This window comes from Lepus europaeus, chromosome 18 (genome assembly GCF_033115175.1).
Source record: "Lepus europaeus isolate LE1 chromosome 18, mLepTim1.pri, whole genome shotgun sequence".
In the NCBI taxonomy this organism is placed as follows: domain Eukaryota; kingdom Metazoa; phylum Chordata; class Mammalia; order Lagomorpha; family Leporidae; genus Lepus; species Lepus europaeus.
This window is the reverse complement of record NC_084844.1, coordinates 14,344,639-14,364,853: the sequence shown is the minus strand read 5'-3', so window position 1 is coordinate 14,364,853 and position 20,215 is coordinate 14,344,639. Positions and strand designations below refer to the sequence as shown.

At 52.3% G+C, this 20,215-nt stretch overlaps 1 protein-coding gene across 4 annotated transcripts in view; it reads right to left on the bottom strand.

The window, feature by feature from the left end:
* The window catches only part of PECAM1 (platelet and endothelial cell adhesion molecule 1), a 51,643-nt gene that overhangs the window by 18,493 nt on the left and 12,935 nt on the right, over nt 1–20,215 (bottom strand). For all 4 annotated transcript variants that reach the window (XM_062215811.1, XM_062215812.1, XM_062215814.1 and 1 more), the window contains exons 4-13: nt 19,495–19,806; nt 16,871–17,146; nt 14,708–14,956; nt 11,757–12,029; nt 8,654–8,941; nt 7,627–7,734; nt 6,544–6,571; nt 5,307–5,380; nt 3,116–3,169; nt 2,140–2,202 (exon numbers count right to left, since the gene is read on the bottom strand). In XM_062215811.1, the coding sequence (XP_062071795.1) occupies nt 2,140–2,202; nt 3,116–3,169; nt 5,307–5,380; nt 6,544–6,571; nt 7,627–7,734; nt 8,654–8,941; nt 11,757–12,029; nt 14,708–14,956; nt 16,871–17,146; nt 19,495–19,806 (1,725 nt within the window). The remainder of the gene's footprint in view (nt 1–2,139; nt 2,203–3,115; nt 3,170–5,306; nt 5,381–6,543; nt 6,572–7,626; nt 7,735–8,653; nt 8,942–11,756; nt 12,030–14,707; nt 14,957–16,870; nt 17,147–19,494; nt 19,807–20,215) is intronic.

Here is a 20,215-nt window from a genome sequence, read left to right as displayed (position 1 = left end):
TCTCAGACGTAACCCACCTGAACCAGCTCTCCCGAGCCTCAAGCCCACCCATCACAACCATCCACAGTCAGCTGCTCAGTCAAGAAGCGAGTGGGGATTCTGTCTCCCCATCCCAGCGGCCCCTCAGCCAGTGCTGTGCTCTGTCTCCAGAGTGCAGCCAGAATCCAGATCCGTGGCCGGAAATTGGCACCCCGCCTTGCCTGGCAGGGGCGCCCTGCTCAGCCACTCCGCATGCACTCCTGTCTCCCTTTGATCCCCTTTCCACGCCAGGCAGGAAAGAGGGAAGCCGGAGCCCGTCACTTCCCTGCCTAATGGCTTCCAAAGACTCCCGACCCAATTAGAACAGAAGGAAAAGCTCCCAGGCCCTGGGTGCTCCCCGCTCCAACCCTCTACACCCCACCCCGTCTCACTTGCTCTGCAGACACAAAAGCCTCCTTTCAGATCTCAGATGTGCCAAGCTCCCAGCTGCCTCATACCGACCTTCGCATTTTCTGGGTCTCCCCGACAACCCCCTAGATGACCTTCTTTGCGCCCCTCGGGCCCCAGCTTAAGTGTCACCCCTCGCAAAGTAATCAGCATCCCTGAGCTGCCCAGAAGTGAGAGGAGGCGGTGCCTATCAGACCCTCTGACTGCACCTGCTCTCTTTCTGAGCGCTGACTAGAACCTGTGTTTTCTTTTTTTGAGAGAGAGACAGAAAGGTCTTCCTTTTTCCATTGGTTCACCCCCCAAATGGCTGCTACGGCCGGCATGCTGCGCCGATCCGAAGCCAGGAGCCAGGTGCTTCCTCTTGGTCTCCCATGCAGGTGCAGGGCCCAAGCACTTGGGCCATCCTCCACTGCCTTCCCAGGCCATAGCAGAGAGCTGGACTGGAAGAGGAGCAACCGGGACAGAATCCGGCGTCCCAACCAGGTCTAGAACCCGGGGTATCGGCGCCACAGGCGGAGGATTAACCTAGTGAGCCGCTGCGGCGCCGGCCCTCCCTGTTGTTTTTTTTTTTTTTTTTTTTTTGCCTCCTTCTGTTCCTGGCTGCCTCCCAGGCTGGGCCCCCATGCAGCAGGGACCAGCTGCACCTTGGCTGCTCACACAGTGGCCGTGCTGTCAAGGCCTCCGTGGCTGTTTGTATCTCGAGTGAAACACGGGGGACAAGAACGCCAGGTCTGCCATGCCTCTCGTCCTTCCCAGACACAGTGCAGACCGGAAGTGGGATATCCCGTGCGGCTGTGCAGGCTCGCCCTACAGGTAACGGGTGCACACACCACCCGCCGGGGAAGAGCTGTGCATGCACTTGCCGGCACGGTACCCAGGACCGAGCTACACAAGAGAAGACAGAAGGAATCCGAAACTTCCCAGACGGTGGGGCAAGAGGTGACCTCAGGATGCTGTCACCGCACAGCTTTGGCTCATGATGGGCAGGTGCGGCCTGGAAAACTGCCCAGGACCGCGTGGCTGAGTACATGGCCCTGCGTTAGCCTCAGCAGAAGGGGACAGATGGCAAGTCCTTAGGCGCTTCCCAGCAGGGCTGGAGAGCCGTGGATGGCTGTTTCCTGTGAGCGTACGGGAGCCTCCGTGGGAGCAAGGGTGCGGAGGGTAGACACACATGTTTTTCTGCAGGAGCCCAAAGCAACTGAGATGGACGCCCCTGCATTTGTGGTGGATCAGCCTCTCCGGCAGTCTCCCCAGCACGGAACTGGAGGGACGGGTCTGCAGGCCGGGCTACTCGTGAGAGAACCATGCGCATGAACGTGAACCTGCGGCATAGGAGCGGCGTCACCGTTTGTGCCGGAAGGGGTTGTCTCCTTCCAAAAGCCATTGCCCAAGTGTGCATTTCAGTAGCAAAAGCCCTCAACGTTTTAAAGCATTCATCTGGGTGACATCTGGGCAGCCCCCAAACAAGGTTTGTAGGAACAAGGGGGTGAGGGCAAGCGGGTATACGTTTGGAAGAAAGGCTAAACACTCAGGAGGGAGGCTGCCTGGAACACGTTGCTCAGCACCTCCCTAATTGCCGGACATGCAGCCACACTCACTGATAACTGACCATTGCTCCCCTGGCTCAGCTCCTGCCCTGGGGGTGTCTGCCCACCCCCGCCCCAGGGTCTACACCCAAGCCGAGGGCTGCGCTCACTCCGGGGAGGGCCTTACCTCGGTGTGGCTCCACTGAGGACACTTCCACTTCTGTGTACTCCACGTCCAAGTTCAGGGGCTCTGCTCAGAGGAACCACAGCACCCGTGTTTAGGCACAATCTCCTTCAGGGGCCCCAGGCCACCCAGACCTTTTCCTTCCAATTTCTAAAGATGCTGCCTTTGGGGAAGGTGGCCAGTCCCAGGCCCTAACTCTGTCCCCAGGGAAACCAGAGGCTGGGGAAGGCCAGGGGTCACCCCAGTTTCTACAGTGGAACCCGGTCCATGGACACAGAAGACAGTCCAGGGTCAGCCACAGCAGGTAACTGCATTGAGTCTCACTCAAAACGCTGGACACCTCGCGTGCTTTCTAAGCCAACCCCAAGGATGTCGGAAAGGCCGCCAGGAAGTCGGGCATGGGGGTTGCATCCTGACGGTGCCCCGAGAGCATGAACACACACATGACACTCGGGGGACTCGGGCAGAATCTTGGAACTGTCTGTCTCATCTAGGGATAATGTGATTGCTTTGTTCTGAATGCCGAAGGATCAGGGGTTCTCACCAGCTGCCAAAACAACCCATCCTGCCCGGGGGTGCTTTACAGAGAGCTGCTGCTCACAGCCCTGGCAGGAGGCGATGCTGAAAAACGGTGCAGCGGCGGCCCTCTGAGCTCCAGGCAGGAGCGAGCGCTTCCTTGCAAGTCTCCACCTCCACTACCCAGGACAGCGCGCCCACTCAGCAGCCTCCAGGAGCCAGAATTTGCTTCTTAGGTGTCACTCGGTTCTTTCTTCCTTGGATCTAGGTTGCTTCCCCATGCACGACCCCAGACCTCGTCTTTGGAGAAAGCCACCCACCCCCCATCTCACATAGCACTTGGTTACGGGATCACTAACAGGGTGGGGAATGACCCATTGGCCAAGGTTTTCATTTTCTTTCCCTGGGGATCTTTTTTTAATGTAAAAGTTTCTATTTCAGGCAATCGTTGTTGGATATTTACCTTTATTTTCGTTTACTGGCTTCATGGCATGGTTTGCAACGTCATCCTTGTAACCTGGTAGCAGGAGAACAATGCATTAGGCTGAGTGACAGCGGAAATCCTAGTCTTCTATACATTGTGAAGAACTCATTGCTTTCCCAGGGCTTCCTGCCGCGTGGCGTGTCCGGCCTCGCCCTTTTCTCTGCCTGACCTCCCCCACGGTGGCTGGCCTGTGCTCTTGGGAAGAGCCTGTGCCAGGCGGCTCTGCCGATCCCCGCCTGGGGAAGGAGCAGATGCACGAACTGGCCCAGGAAGGCCTCACACATCAGTGCGATCATGAGGGAATCGCTCGGCCTTGTACCGGCGCACTCAGCAACTGTGGGCGCGATTCTGAGTCGCCGGGACCGCCCCTGCCCTTCCTGACAATAGCTGCCATGGAAGGAAGGGGTTCAGGTGGGCGCGGGCTTCGAAAGGCCTGCATCCACATCAGGGTGCCTGCTTGCAATCCCGGCTCTGCTCCCCATCCCAGCTTCCTGCTGCTGCCGACTGGGAGGCGGTGGTGATGGCTCAAGCAGCTGGGTCCCTGCCAACCACATGGGAGACCTGGATTGAGATCCTGGTTCCTGGATTTGACCCAACCTAGCCCTGGCTGTTGCAGCAGTTCGGGGATGCATCAATGGATAGAAGATCTCTGTGTGTCTGTCTCTCAAAGAAACTGAACTAAAATAGCAAAGAAAGAAAAACAGCCCGGATCTGGGCTGGGACTGGTGTTTTTGTGTGGTGTAGTGACGGCCGCCTCTGAGAGGCTAGTCATGTGACCTTGGTCCTTCATCTGGTGGGGTCAGGAACTCCTGGACTGGCCGCCCACCCTGCTGAGCACAACCCCACCTGTGATGAGCCTCGTAACCAGGTATTTCTTCACTGGAGAGCTCATCTGATGCCTGTGCTAAGTGCCATCTTTAACTGGTTTCCCTTGGTGGTAAATCGAAGTGGTGCTCCCTTATCCATGGCGGGCGACTCGAGACACTCAGTGCTCGCCTGAAAACACAGCTGGCACCAAATCCTTTTCCACCTTAACTGAGCGCTTGTCCCACACTTGCAGGCTGAGGTGTGGCAGCAAAATCCAGAGATTTCCTTTTGCTTCACCACGGCTTCAGAGGTAGAAGGCTCACCCTCACTTAGCAACCTCAGCACGCGATTGCTTTTTCTCTAAGTTGGAAGCTTTCCACGTTGCCCTCAGAGGGAGCACTTTACGGCATCTCTGTGGCATGTCTGAATCACGACGCTTCCACACCGGGGCTGGTATTCAGTAAAGCAAAGGCTGTTGAACACGAGCATTGCAGTATCTGTGACGGTCAACCCTATGACCTGGGGAGCTAACAAGTGACTAACGGGTACGTGGAGTGGACAGGGCAGATATGCTGGATGAAGAATGATGTGTTTTCTGGAACTTTCCACTCAATAGTTTAGGACTCCAGTTGACCATGGGTATCTGAAACCACAGAATATGAAACTGCAAATACGGAGGAACCCGTCTTATGCTCGTGGTAAGCCCAGCCGTGAAGATATTTTGCCAGGGGCTGGTGTGGTGGTACAGTAGGTTCAGCTGCCAGCATCCCTTATCAGAGTATGGGTTCAAGTCCCGGCTGCTCTGCTTCAGCTGCAGCTATCAGCCAGCGCACTGGGAAGGTAGCAGAAGACGGCCTAAGTGGGACACCCAGACGGAGTTTCAGACGCCTGGCTCAGACTTGGCTGCTGCAGCCATTCGGGGGAATGAACCTGCAGATGGAAGATCTCTCTCACTGTCTCTTTCTGTGTCACTTTGCCTTTCAAATAAATAAATCTCTTTTAAACTAAGATGTTTTGCCAATGCTTTAATCTGATGTCTGGTCTCCTTCTACAAATGGAAAAGGATTGCACCTGAGCGCTAGTTAAAAGCTTTGAAGGAATTAAGACGCCACAATCATTCTCCATGCTTCATCCTACAGGCAGCTTAGAAGGTGGGAAAATTAGAATACATTTCTCTGCCTTTCCTTCCAAGTTCTTGTTTTATTAGCTCCCCATCCAATGACTGGTAAGATCAAGTGGACCTCCTTGAAGCTGGGGCTTCCCCCCCAACTTTATCCCCACCCCTACAGCTTCTGCCTCTAAGGCAAAGGCAGTGCGGCAAGTTGGAAAAAAACCTTAGCTAGGAAGGAAACCACGGTGTTACCATAATGACTGTTGGCTTCGATGTTGGGATCTGACACGGTCTCGCTGTTGGAGTTCAGAAGTGGTGCTGCCGGCCTTAAGATGAAAGTTAGAAAGGAAAACAGATGTCATAGATACGTAAAATACATAGATTTGGATCTAACCCCAAACCGACTAAATACCCAAGTGAAGACCAAGGGAAAATTAGGAAGAGTTTTCCACAGTGAGAGACACTTTACTATCTCACTTGGAAAACTAACATCTTTATTTATTTTTTTACAAATGCCAGGAGTCCTTCCCCAGGCCCCGCCCCACCCCAAACCCTCATACTGTTACTGCTTCCCACAAGAACAGAGCAACCATCTCCATACTTCTGAATTTTAGATTTTTATCAGTAAGAGAGTGTAACCATTTCATATAGGCCAACTCTATGGTGCCAAGTAAATAAATTTTTAAATTTCCATCTGCTACCCTTATAATTTCCTAAGGAAAAATGGCATTTTACAAGAAATAGTGTAGGAAGAGCATGATCTGAGAACAAAGGCCATTCCTTCCCATGAAGTCAGGGATCTTCCACTGGGACACATACACACACTCACACACTCTCACACTCACACTAACACTACTCCCACACACACTCTCTCACATGCATTCACACTCACACAAACACACTTGCTCTCACACGCATTCACATTCACACACACTCACTACTCACACACACTCACTCACACTACTCCCACACACACTCACACTACTCCCACACACACTCTCTCACATGCATTCACACTCACACTCTCACACACATTCACACTCACACACACTCACACTACTCCCACACACACTCACATGCATTCACACTCACACACTCACGCATTCACACTCACTACTCTCACACACACACTCACACTATTCCCACACACATTCACTCACATGCATTCACACTCACACACTCACACATTCACACTCACACTACTCTCACACTCTCACACACACACTCTCACACACATTCACACTACTCCCACACACACTCACATGCATGCACACTCAAACATACTCTCACACTCACACCCTCTCACAGGCATTCACACTCATACACGCTCACTACTCTCACACACACTCACACTCACACCCAAGGCCCTTATTTTTCCGAGTTTGTCAGGAACTGCTGACAGTTTCCTCATGGCCAAGACCTCCCTACCAAGCTGTCCACGCCCACACGAAGCAGCCACCACCACCACCACCCCCGCAAGGACACTGACCTGGACATCTCCACTGGCGCCTGCTTGGCTTTGGAAAGAAGAGAGAAACCAGAGTGAGAACGAGGGAGCACACCCCCGGCAGGTCGGAGCCAGCGCTTCAGTTGCAATTGTTGGAGATGGAGTGCTCACAAGGGCAAACACAGCCAAATAGATTCTCTCTTGGCAGGGGGCTGGGGCAGGGGGGTGGGGGAGTGGATAAGAAAAGGAGAGAAGGAAGAGAGGAGGGAAAGGAAGGAAGGAAGAGGAAGGGGGTCCCCCTGGTCCTAGATCAAGGCGTTTCACATCATTTCCCCCAAAGTATGCCATGTTGACTCTTCTAGCCAGGCATGGTGTCTGTCACTTGAATGCAACAGAGATGCAGCCCAGGAACCAGATTAGCCAGGATCAGCGGGCGGCTGTCTCTTTAATTCGAGACAATCCCACAAATGAAGGCTAAGCCAATGGCTGTGTTTTTGCTTCCACACTGGCCTGAGACTGATCCCAGGGTTGGCCTTGGGTAGGAGTTTGTTTTGGAGCCCTTTTCCTGCTAGAGACAAAAACCCAGGGCTCCTCACCCTCCTGCCCTGCCTGGTCCCCGGCGGTGGCAGCAGCGCAGAGGCTCCAAAGGATACCTCTTACCACGTGAAACTACATGAAAAGTTTTGCAGAACTTGGTGCTGTGGGCCCCTCTTCCTTGAGTCTGGGCGAGCTGACTCTGATTCCTGAGCATCCCTGCCTTCCCACCCGTGCCTCCCCAACCCCAAGAGCAGGGTAGACATGAACTGGGAGCCATGTGTATGCCCAGGGCACTCACACCCTACTCCACCAATTACAGGAGCAGGCGTGGCCAAACCCACAGAAAAAACTTCGATGCAATGCCCCAAGTCCCTTTAGCTATCTGGCCCAACCAAGAAAGCCATCACTTTCCTGTTTTGCCCAGCAAAATCCACAAACAACAGAAGCTCCACATCCACTGTAACCTCAAGCTTCACTTCTCAACGTGACCCCCAAGGCGTCCTCAGCCCGCTCCAGGGCAGGGCACCGGCCACCCAGGAAGCTGGGCTGGGCATGCCCATGGCCAGCATCCTGGGAAAGACCTCTCACCTTTGGCTTTCCTCAGAAAATAGCATCGGGCCCCAATGATCAAGGCGGCAATTATCACCCCGATGACAACCACTGCAATCAGTCCTTTCTTCCACGGGGCAAGGAAGACTGGAAGAAAAAAATGCAGACATACAGGTTTTTCCTCTGCCAGCAAGAGATAATGGGGGCCGGCGCTGTGGCGTAGTGGGTAAAGCCACCACCTGCAGTGCTGGCATCCCCTATGGGCACCGGTTCAAGTCCCGACTGCTCCACTTCTGATCCAGCTCTCTGCAATGGCCTGGGAATGCAGTAGAAGATGGCCCAAGTCCTTGGGCCCCTGTACCCACATGGGAGACCTGGAAGAAGCTCCTGGCTCCTGGCTTCTGATAGGCAGGGATCCAGCCATTGCAGCCATCTGGGGAGTGAACCAGCAAATGAAAGACCTCTCTCTCTCTCTGCCTCTCTATAACTCTGCCTTTCAAATAAATAAATAAATTTTCAAAAGAAAGAATGGCAGTCTTCGTTGTGCAACAAATACGACTGATCGGTTTGGTCCTTGTACAATGAGCGCCCTCCAATGGACTCAGCGCTCACGGCTGGTAGAAAAGGGGTGGTCTCTGCTGCAAGTGGAGGCAGCTATGGTGTCCATGGAGGGGCACCTAGCTCTGTGGGTGCAGACTCCCTTCTGGGGTTCCTCTTCAGTCCCCCTTGAGGGGCTCCCCTAACCATGTCCCTTCTGCATCACCCAGTCCCTTTGACCACAGATGGTCCCTGGGGAGATGTTTGACTGTGAGTGGGTCAGCTGGTGTCCTGGGGAAATACTCCCAATGCCATATGATACCCATTTCCTTTTTCTCGCGTAAGCTGTTCTAAATAAATGACTTCCAATTCCTTATAATAACCAATTCCTCTTTTTTTCTTTTTAACCTAATTTGAATAGGTTTCTGTCACTTGCAACCAAACAGCCTGGAGGGTATTGTTTTGTTAAGTCTCAGTCCCGGAGCGGAAGTGCCACCCAGGGCAGGGTTTTCTGGCCGTGCCTTCTCACCTCTCACGGTCAGCGTGTTGCTCTGGGAGCCACGCATGGCGAAGCTGGCTCGGTTGGAGGCCGTGCAGTAATACTGGCCCTCCTGCTCCTTGCTAGCCTGCTGCTTGCGCCAAAACGCCTGCGTGTCATTCGCGGTGACTTGGAAGAAGGGTCTGTCCCCGTTCTCCTTGTAGAACTTGTAGGTGATGGGACCCGTGCCCTCATTCACGGAGCAGCGGAGCACGATGTCCGTCCCAGACTCCACCACCTCATTCAGCAGGATGGACAGCTTGACCTCTTCCACCGGGGCTGCAAAGCGAGGAACAGATTAGCTCCGGGCAAAGGGCACAGGAGAAAGGCCACGGAGCAGCCACTGCTCCTGGCCGCCTCCCTCCCAGGCCGTGGCTCGGGCTGGGTCTGCGTCTTTGGTTCCGGCCGCTTCTCTCATCCTGCCTTGGTCACGCCTCCTCCCCTGGGTTGCACGGATGTGCTAACGGACTTCCTGGCCTCACTCACGGATTACATGCAAGACACGGGACGCTCCCTTCCCCTCTCACCCTCACGTAGAGCTGAGACCGTATGACTAACGTGTGTGTTCTGGTGGGGTCTACTTCGTGCGCACGTGGGTGTGTGGGTGCCAGGAATTCCTCTCCCTCTGCTTACAAAAATGCTCACCACTCCCCCCCCACCCCCTTACTCACTAATTGTTTTTTCTTTAGCTTCTGAACTAAGGGCTTTCTGAAAGGCTCAGTCTTCAGTTTGCCCCATCTCCGCTCTCCTCTTTGGCGATTGTGCCTCTTGAAGAGTTTCCATCCCTGAGCGTTGAGTTCCTACCCATACACCCCTCATCCAGATCCCAGCCCTGCATCCTGGGTCTCCCTTCCACTTGGAAGCCCAGCCGGCCTCACTCCCACTGGCTCCCAGCAGAACCTGGCTCCCTCCTCCATCTCCCTTCCCCAGCCCCATGCTTGACCTCCCAAATTCTGATCCTAAGTTGTCTTCCTAAGTAGACTTTCCTCTGATGTAGAATGGACAGGCCAGCAGGCGGCCATGCTGACTTGTGAGCCACCCTCTTGTCACTCCAGGGAGCGGTGAGACCATGGAGCTGTGCAGGTAGGAGGAAGCCAGTCACTGGCCACACCAAGGCAGACCCCCAGGGGGTGCAGCCCTGCTTGGTCCTCTTCCACCGGACAGCACAAGGGGTGCTGGCAATCTGGGCTGGGGAGCCAGACTGCCTGGGCCCAGCACCCAGCCCCACCACCCACAAGTTGTTTGCAGTGAGCCTTAGCTCCTTCATCATAAAACAAGGATACTACTGCTACTGACCTTATGCAGTTATTGGAAGTACTAGTTGGAATAATTTGCAACAATATTTCACACGGAGTTGGACATATGGGGCAGAGTAAATGCTAGCTATGAACACGGACCCAGTTTAAACCAACAGCTTCATTGGGGCCTCTGTATTGGCCTCCTAACGTACTTGGAGGTCTGAAGTCTCCACTCCTTCTCAATGGTACAGCCACCAGGTCAACCTCCTGCACAACCCACCCTCGAGGCCGGCGCTGCGGCAGAGTGGGTTAAGCCGCCTCCTGTGATGTCAGTATCTCTTATGGGTGCCAGTTTATGTCCTGGCTGCTCCACTTCTGATCCAGCTCCCTGCTAATGCGCCTGGGAAAGCAGTGGAAGATGGCCCAAGTATAAAGTCTTTTGTGCTACTCCAAACAGACTTTCATGCGTGGGGAGCCATCCCTAGCTCTCTCTGCTCAACCATGGGAAACCCTGGCTCCTACCTCTGCTCTTCTGTGAAGTTTTCCTGCTCAGGGAGACATTATCTCCCACACCCTGGGCTACTGTCAGGATCCTTGGAAGGATATGGTTCATGGGACAACAAAGCCAGTGTGTGCCCTCCTACCACTGTTTTCTATGCATGCTTGTATTGCTATCAAATATCTCTCCATCATTGATCAGGAGACGCTGTGTTTCTCAAGAAGCACATGTTTTGTTTTGTGCCCCACTGCCTGAGGTGCTCAATTTTGATGTTGTTAATTGGAAAGTTTGGGGCCCACGTTGTGGTGTGGTGGGTTAAGCCATCACTTACAACACTGGTGCTGGTTTGAGTCCTGGCTGCTCTGCTTCCTACCCAGCTCCTGGCTAACGCACCTGGGAAGGCAGTAGAAGATGGCCCAAGTACTTGGGTCCCTGCTACCCATGTGGGAGACAAGGATGGAGTTCCTGGCTCTTGGTTTGAGCCTGGTCCAGACCTGGCCATTGCAGCCATTTGTGGAACAAACCAGTGGATGGAAGACCTCTCTCTCTCTCTCTCTCTCTCTCTTTCTCTCTCTAACGTTGCCTTTCAAATAAATAAATAAATTTAAGAAAAAAAAAAAAAAGAAATGTGTGATTCGTCTCAGACTCTACGGGAATCTCTCTGTCCTCCTGGATCTTTCTATCCTGTGGTCAGGAGCTGTCCACAGGAGCACATGTACATAGTAAGTAGTTAACAAACGTATACCATGTGGCTAAGAGACTGCAAGTTAATGTATGCAGTTATTAAACAAGAGAGATAAAGGGTGGAGAGGACCAAGCCTTGTTAAACTTCTTAGAGCAGGGTGCAGGGTGTCTAAGCAGTGCAGGTGCGGCACTCCTCGAGCCCCCAAGACAACAGGGCACCCCTCCCCTGCAGGAGACCGCAGAAAACCCGTTCACAATTCCCGCGAGACCACGGCCCATAGCTCCGACTGCTGTGGCTTCCACACAGGGCAGAGCTGCCCGGCCGGGGACAGCAGGGAAGAAGTGCTCTGGCGGCGACAGTGTTCAGAGGTGACCCTGGGAGGGGCAGAGACTAAGGAAGCCCCACACGTCAGTGCTTCCTGAAGTCAGGACGCTCTTCCTGCGATAAGTCTGTTCTAAAAAGGGGCTACGCCGACCTCAGCAGCAGCCCCTGAGTGCTTCCCATGCTTACTGGGCTCTGGTCCTGTTTGTGTGCAAACCTGGCTTATGGTCTTCGCACAAGTCCCTCTCGCTTCTCTTCTCGTCCCCACGATCTCCGGGCAACCCCACACCTTCCAGACTGTTCACTGAAGCCCCAGTCCCACCAGATTTTTCTCGTACCACAGCAACTTACCAATCACCTTGACCTTCAGAACCTCGCTGTACATTTCGGCATGGGAATGGCAATTATCCACGATACACTGGTATTCCACGTCTTTGGTTGGGTTATCTTTAAATACTGCAGGATCATTTGAGTCCTTTGTACAGCTCTCCAAGATCTTATTTGCTTTTAAAAGGTGATAATAAATAGGTGAAGTTCCGTTTGATTGGCAGCTCACTTCTATGGCTTGTCCTTTGATGACCTCAGACCTGGCATCGTAGGAGATCCTGGGCTTGGAGAGCATTTCTAGAAAGACAGGGAGACACTGAGTAAATGGCATTGAAGGCAAAGGGTCCTGCTGCAAACTGGGGGCTTTGCTTTCTCGGTCACTGTGATTTCAAATGCCTCTCTGCCTTATCCACCTTTTAGAGACTCCTGTAAGACAGACAGCAGTATGGGGGGAGGGGGGGGCTGTAGGGGTGGCGCTTGTGTGATAAGGCAGAGAGAAAGAGAGAGGCTACAAGCAAAATTAAGAATGAGGGGAGGCGGCTGCCATCTGGCCTAATGGTTTAGATGCTACTTGGGATGCCTGTATCCCGTATTGCAGTACCTGGGGCACCCTGGTGACAGCAGGTGATATTGTAAATGGTTGGGTCCCTGTTGCCCAGATGGGAGACCTGGATTGAGGTCTTGACTCCCAGTTTCAGTCTGGCTCTGGCGTGAACCCAGCTGTTGCCAGCATTTGGGGAGTAAACCAGTAGATGGGAGATTTCTCTCTCTCCCGTCCCCTGCCTGTTTGTCAAATAACTAAAAAGAAAAATAAAAGACTGGGGGGTTGTTTAGCCTGGTAGTGAAGAGGCCAGTTGTGACACGTGCATCCATGGGAGTACCTGAGTTGAACTCCCTGCGCTGGTTCTGCCTCCAGACCCTGGAAGGCAGCAGCAAAGCCTTGAGTAAAAGAGTTCCCATCACCTACACAGGAGACCTGAACTGAGTTCCCAGCTCCCAGCCTGGGCCAGACCCATCCCCAGTGGTTGCAAGCAGGTGGGAAGGGAGCCAACTGATGGAAAGTCTCTGTCTGCCTGCTTCCTAAATAAATAAATTGAAAAAGAAAGAATTCAAATTAAAAAAAAAATTACATCCTCACAAATACATGTTTATATTTTAAAATATCTCACACACACATACACTGTTTTTGTGTTGAGTAAACACACAGAAATGCACAAGAGAAGTCACCAGTATCCAAACAGAATATGTTTCACAACAAATTCTTCTCAGTATCTTAGCCTCCCCTGCCAGTTCATTGTGTTCCTCAAGAGGGAAGAATTCTTTTTTTTTTTTTTTTTTTTTTAATTTTTGACAGGCAGAGTGGACAGTGAGAGAGAGAGACAGAGAGAAAGGTCTTCCTTTGCCGTTGGTTCACCCTCCAATGGCCGCCGCGGTAGCGCGCTGCGGCCGGCGCACCGTGCTGTTCCGATGGCAGGAGCCAGGTGCTTCTCCTGGTCTCCCATGGGGTGCAGGGCCCAAGCACTTGGGCCATCGTCCACTGCACTCCCTGGCCACAGCAGAGAGCCGGCCTGGAAGAGGGGCAACCGGGACAGGATCGGTGCCCCGACCGGGACTAGAACCCGGTGTGCCGGCGCCGCAAGGTGGAGGATTAGCCTAGTGAGCCGCGGCGCCGGCCTAGAGGGAAGAATTCTACTGGGTCATTATTCAGAAGTTAGCTAATTGAGATGGGCATTTGGCACCATTTGGGACACCCACCTCCCATTTCAGAGTGCTTGTAAATTCCTGGCTCTGATTCTGACTCCAGCTCCTGCTAATGTGCACCCTGGAAGGCAGGAGGTGAGGGCCCAAGGACTTGGGTCCCTGTCACACATGCAGGAGACCAGGATGGAGTTCCTGGCTCCTAACTTTGGCCTGGCATAGCCCTAATTATTGTGGGCATTTGGAGAGTGAACCAGTGGATGGATGATTTCTCTCTCTGCCTTTCAGACAAAGTGAAAATAACTAAATCACAAATTTTAAAAAGGAACTTAGCTTATTGGTAAACCTTATGAAAAGAAATGACCCATGACGTCCTCCCAAGAACAACAAGAATCAAAATGTAAATGCAATTGTCTCTTGCATTCTTTCCTCTTGAGCAGAGAGTTCACAACAAGTTCAAATCTGGGGTCAGCTGAGACCAAGATCTTGACGGGATAAACCACAGCCCCAGATTAAACAGAAAGATCGGGACTGAATAATAGTGACAGCAAGGGCCTGACGCTATGTCATGGTCATTTAGAACCTCGCTCCTCACGGTGGGCTGCAGGGTCCACACCAGCACCACCAGGCGCTAGTTTGTAGAATCTGGCCTCGTCCTGACCTGCTCAATTAGAATCTATGTTTTAACCTCGTACAAGGGAACTTCAAAAGATTCACAGGAAATGGAATAAAAAGATCCATTTATTTCGGTGCAAAAAATTTTTAAATCCATGCATAACTTTTTGTACCCAAATTAACTGATCTCTGAACTCTATTTTCCCAAACTTTTTTGAAATGCCCTTAAACACAGACGCCAGTCTGAGAAGCCCAGCTCTAGGTGGTCCCAGCACCCACGTTCTGCCAGCCAAGATACAGACAAAAAATGGAACTTGGGTCTTAGAGTTTGACGTTGACTGAGCAGTGTTTCTTCCCCAACTTCCTGGACGGATGCAGCCAGAGTCCTGCCAATTCACCGGCCACGCCCACGAGCGTGCAGCCCAGCCGCAACACGGCCTGAGCTTGGCCAATGACATTGTCCTTGCATGGCCTCTTGCCTGTGCTTGAAATGCCCACCTGCTCCTGTTTAGTCTCTAGATTTCAGTCCTCTTTCTCTCCCTTGAGTTCGTACACTGCCTGACTCTGATCTGCCTTCGCACTGGAGAGGGGACAGCTGGCAGTCGGCTCCCTCCGTCCCGGTCCATCCCAGACGCTCTCCAGGCTGGGGAGGATGTACTCACCACACACGGCTATCCGGACCGCGTTGCTTCTCTTCACCACCTTGCCAATGCCCGCAGTGCAGGTGTACGTCCCGCTGTCCCACTCTGCGGCAATTTTAGTGAAATTTTGATTCTGCGACACGATTGTGTCTTCTTTCTGGATGGTGAAGTTGGCTGGAGGGGCTCCCGGGATGAAGCACGACAGGGCCAGGATTTCGCCTTGGTCCAGACGGGTGGACGAAACCTCCAGCTTTGGCTTGGCAAACAGTTCTGAAACACAATGAGTGGGAAAGGGATAAGCTGGACCTGGGCACATCCCAAAGGCCCCTCCTGGAGAAGCCCCGGGCCCAGCTGCCTCTGGCGGAACCAACTTCCTAGGAACAAAGTTTTCCTTTGTTTGTCATAGACCTGATGACATGATCCCACTGCTAAAGAGCTCAAGTTCATTCGTATTCTGGGATTCCAATGACAGATTCCTCTCACTTGCTAATCCAATTCACTTCACAGACAGAGATGAGGAAAGTTTTGCAATTTGTAATGCAGCAAGCAATGATTTGTGTATTCATGCAGCCACACGTGTTAGCCCCCAAGTATTTCCTGCAGGCCTTACGTCATCATCTAGCAGGTGACTCAGACACTGTGTTGTAGCACAGGCCGTATAAGGGACATTGAATCTGGGCTTGGGGAAATCAGAGAAAGGCCTCTTGGAGGAAGTCATCCAGAGAGAATGTCCTAGGGAGAGTGTCCTAACCCACATAGGCTGCTGTGATGGTCCGGTCTACTAATGCCTGTGGCATCCTCAAAGGCAAAGCCAGATGGTAGGAAGTTCTCTGTCCCCAGCAAGTTCCTCAGTATACAGAAGGTGCTCAATACATATGGAGCTGATTCTTTTCTCTACTAAGATAATATAAATTCAATCGGTGAAAAACATGAGATATCAAGATATTTGTCATGACCAAGAATACACCGAATTACGGTACACAGCAGGAGGAGCCAACCTACACAAGGGGACTTCAAAAAGTTCACAGAAAACCAGAATGAATAGATCATCTATTTTTGTACAAACATTTCTGAAATACACACCTACTTTAAAAAAAAAATACGCGTTTGCCAACCGCCCAGCTGGGTAGATGGCAGCCTGCCTTCCTGTGATACTGGGGACTGTCAGGGTGACGGCATGGCCCACAATGGCACAGTGTGTTTGGTAAGTGAGGGAATGAAGACTTTCACTGAGAAACAGACGTGCTGACTCTGCCCTCAGAACCCCGCCGTCCGACACGCTTCCCTTCCTCTGATGAACAGGTCCTGGCTTTCCACCCTGTGCCACGCGCTGTTCCAGGTCTCTCATATCGCTCCCAACAAAACAGATCACGGCCCTGCCTCAGCAGCTTACTTTCAAGTAGCTGAACACACAACACGCAAGCAAGAGAGGGAGAAGACTTTTTTTTTTTTTTAATTTTGGTCCTAAGTATTTTAGAACTAAAGCCAGGTAAAGGGGAATGGGTAACAGAGGGCACTTTTCAGTGCCTGGGTTTGGAAACCAAACAGGCCTAGGGATGACTCTTGTTCCACTGCTCGGTAACTCTGCAACCCTTAGATGAGTTGCTAGCCTCTTGGTCTCAGTTTCCACATTCATAAAATAGGCACCACGAACTAGGCGTGGGCATGAACTAGGCGTGTATATAAACTGTCATACAGAGGGGCTTTGTTCCTCTTAGTTTTTGGCAAACCAATGCCTTCTCATTGGGAACCCGTCAGAGCACTTGTGTCTGGGATCTGGCACAGCGCTTTACATAAAAGAAAGAGAAGTGTTGTCGTGGTCACGGAGATGGAGACATAGATGTTGGCTAACGCTCATTGAGCGCTTACTCTGTGGGAGGCACTGGGCTGACACTTTATAGCAAAGTCGTCTCATTTAGTTATTGGAACAGGGCTATCCTGGTCTTCAATCACAGAGCTGGGGCAAGTTCAATAGGTCACCCAAGGTCACTGAAGCAGGGAGTGGCAGGGTTAGGGTTTGGCACCAGAGCCTGCACCCTCGCACTGAATACCCTCTCTGAGATGATTTCAACCCCACCTCTGTACATCTACTCAGACAGGAGCAGAAACACTACCCGCTCTGGAGTCCAGCAGAGGTGCCCCGGGAGCCCACCACACGCCGGCGCCCTGCAGGAGCTGCCCTACCTGTGATGTTGACCATGATGCTGCTGACCTTGGAAATCTGCCTGGATTCCACTTTGCACGTGTAGTTGCCATTGTGCTCCACCAGGGCCATGACCGAGTAGACGGCCTCCTTGCCCTGTCTGTTGTAGGCCACGATCGTCTTGTCTTTCTGGATTATGATTTCCGGAAACACTTGGGCCAGGGAGGTCACTTGAATGGTGCACTTAATGTGGAGCTCATCTCCTTCTGTGATCGTCCCGGTGGGGCTGACGTGGAACTTCGGAACAGAGAAGGATTCTGCGAGACAAGAGGTCAACCTGAGCGCGTCCTGCTCTGCTCTCCCCTTCTACAACTTCAGCTAACTTTGAAATGTCACCCTCACTTGTCAAAACCCTCGGCTGCTCAGCCACTCCCTTCCTCTCGCCTCCGTCTCTCATTCTCTTCTTAGCTGCAACTTTCTACCTTTCTTGAACGTCCCAAAGGCCAAGTACTTTGTCTAGATCTTCTTCTAGAACCTTCTTCAGCTGGCCTCAGAGACAATCCCAGCAGGTAGACGTGGACTCTGATTGCCCCTGCCAATCACAGATTCTCTAGGCTCTTCTCACATCATTTCATGGGACCTTGTCACTTCACAGGAATATTCTATTGCTTCCAAAAGTGAGGACAAGTGGACTATGCAGCTCCATAGAAATGCATATTTGAATAGCCATATGCCTAAAAAGTAGCTTCTAGTCTACAATGGTACTTTAAAAAGTTTATGGGAAGTGATTTGTTTTGGAATGAAAATTTTGAACTCCATGCACACCAGGTGCCTTTAAACAGTTCATGGAAAAATGTATGTTATGAAAAAAACCTATGTATGGATTTCATTTTTTTGCACCAAAATAAACTTGTTTTATTTGTATTTTCCATGAACTTTTAAAAAAAGATTTATTTATTTCAAAGGCAGAGTGACAGAGAGAGAGGGAAAGAGATAGAGAGAAAGATCTTCCATCAGCTGGTTCACTCCCCAAATGGCCACAATGGCTGGGGGCGGTCCAGGCTGAACTCAGGAGACAGGAACTCCATCCAGGTCTCCCACCTTGGGTGGCAGGGCCCATTCATTGCTTTTCCAGATATGTTAGCAGAGAACTGGATCAAAAGTGGAGCAGCCAGGACTCCATATGGGATGCTGGCATCACAAGCAGCCAGCTTAACTCACTGTAGCACAACACTGGTCCCTCCATGAACATTTTGAAGTCTCCTTGTATTCCATTTTCTTTTTTCAAATGCTGGCAGTCGTGACTCCCTAAATTGATTTCATGACCTATCTCATTTGAAAAACCCTGAATTATAAAATATGAGTCAGATACCAGGGTGTAGGATCTTCAGGAAAGTAGGACAAGTTCCTGGTTTGTGTTACCATGGACACTTCAAAAACAAAGATGGGGCTGGCTCTGTGGTATAGCAGGTAAAGCCGCTGCCTGCAGTGCCGGCATCCCATATGGGCGCTGGTTCTAGTCCCGGCTGCTCCATTTCCAATCCAGCTCTGCTATGGCCTGCGATAGCAGTGGAGGATGGTCCAAGTCCTTGGGCCCCTGCACCTGTGTGGGAGACCTGGAAGAAGCTCCTGGCTGCTGGCTTCAGATCGGCACAGCTCTGGCTATTGTGGCCAACTGGGGAGTGAACCAGCAGATGAGAGACCTCTCTTTCTCTTTCTCTCTCTCTCTCTGCCTCTCCTTCTCTCTCTGTGTAACTCTTTCAAATAAATAAATAAATAAATCTTAAAACAAGACAAAGCAGAGCATAAAGCAGTGTGTCTGTGAGTGTGTGTATGTGCTTTTAAAAAAACTATGTGTTTTTTTTTTTTTTGACAGGCAGAGAGAAAGGTCTTCCTTTTTGCCGTTGGTTCACCCTCCAATGGCCGCTGCGGCCGGCGCATCTCACTGATCCGAAGCCAGGAGCCAGGTGCCTCTCCTGGTCTCCCATGCGGGTGCAGGGCCCAAGGACTTGGGCCATCCTCCACTGCCTTCCCGGGCCACAGCAGAGAGCTGGCCTGGAAGAGGGGCAACCGGGACAGAATCCGGCACCCTGACCGGCACTAGAACCCGGTATGCCGGTGCCACAAGGCGGAGGATTAGCCTGTTAAGCCACGGCGCCGGCCAAAAAAGTATTTTTTTTTTTTTTTGACAGGCACAGTGGACAGTGAGAGAGAGAGACAGAGAGAAAGGTCTTCCTTTGCCGTTGGTTCACCCTCCAATGGCTGCCGCGGCCAGCGTGCTGCAGCCAGCGCACCGTGCTGATCCGATGGCAGGAGCCAGGTGCTTCTCCTGGTCTCCCATGGGGTGCAGGGCCCAAATACTTGGGCCATCCTCCACTGCACACCCTGGCCACAGCAGAGAGCTGGCCTGGAAGAGGGGCAACCGGGACAGGATCCGGTTCCCCGACCGGGACTAGAACCCGGTGTGCCGGCGCCGCTAGGTGGAGGATTAGCTTATTGAGCCGTGGTGCCGGCCCAAAAAAGTATGTTTTAAAAGTATTGACTTAAAGTGATTGGAGACAGCAGCCCCAGCCACGAGGGCCGGCTGCTCTCCAGTTCTGGGCACTTTCTCTCCAAACCAAACCGGAAGCCACAAAGAATGATGGGAAGGGAGCCAGAATCTGACCTCTCACAGTGACCAGGTCACTCCTGGTGGATTCGGAGACCTCCGGGTGGGTCCCAGACATGATCCTGATGCTGACTTGACATCGGAATATTAACACCTGCTCCAGCTCCTCTATGGGGAATTCGAGCGTCACAAAATTCCGGTTCCAAGAAGTCTTCTCTTTTTTCTGCTTGACTTGCTTTGTATCGAGGTCCAGTTTTTCGACTATGAAATGTATCGGGGCCTTTTCCTCTGGGACGGAGCAATTGACCGTCACAAACCCGCCTTCTATCGCCTCCTTCTTGTCCAGCGTCACCCTGGGATTGGGCACTCCTTTGGGGAAAGAGAAAGGCTATTAGTATCCATGTGATCATGCGGCACAGGCCTCCCGCAGCGGTCACTGTGGGTGACCCATCCTAGGGTTCCTTTCCATCCCCTGAACACCCACTGCTACCCACCAGGAAATTACTGGGTATGAATCTGCCAGACACTGACCCAGGCACTTTGGAGAGTATAAAATGTGCTCATTGGCTGGCGCCGCGGTTCACTTGGCTAATCCTCCGCCTGTGGCACCGGCACCCTGGGTTCTAGTCCCAGTCAGGGCGCTGGATTCTGTCCCAGTTGCTCCTCTTCCAGTCCAGCTCTCTGCTGTGGCCCGGGAGTGCAGTGGAGGATGGCCCAGGTGTTTGGGCCCTGTACCCACATGGGAGACCAGGAGAAGCACCTGGCTCCTGGCTTTGGA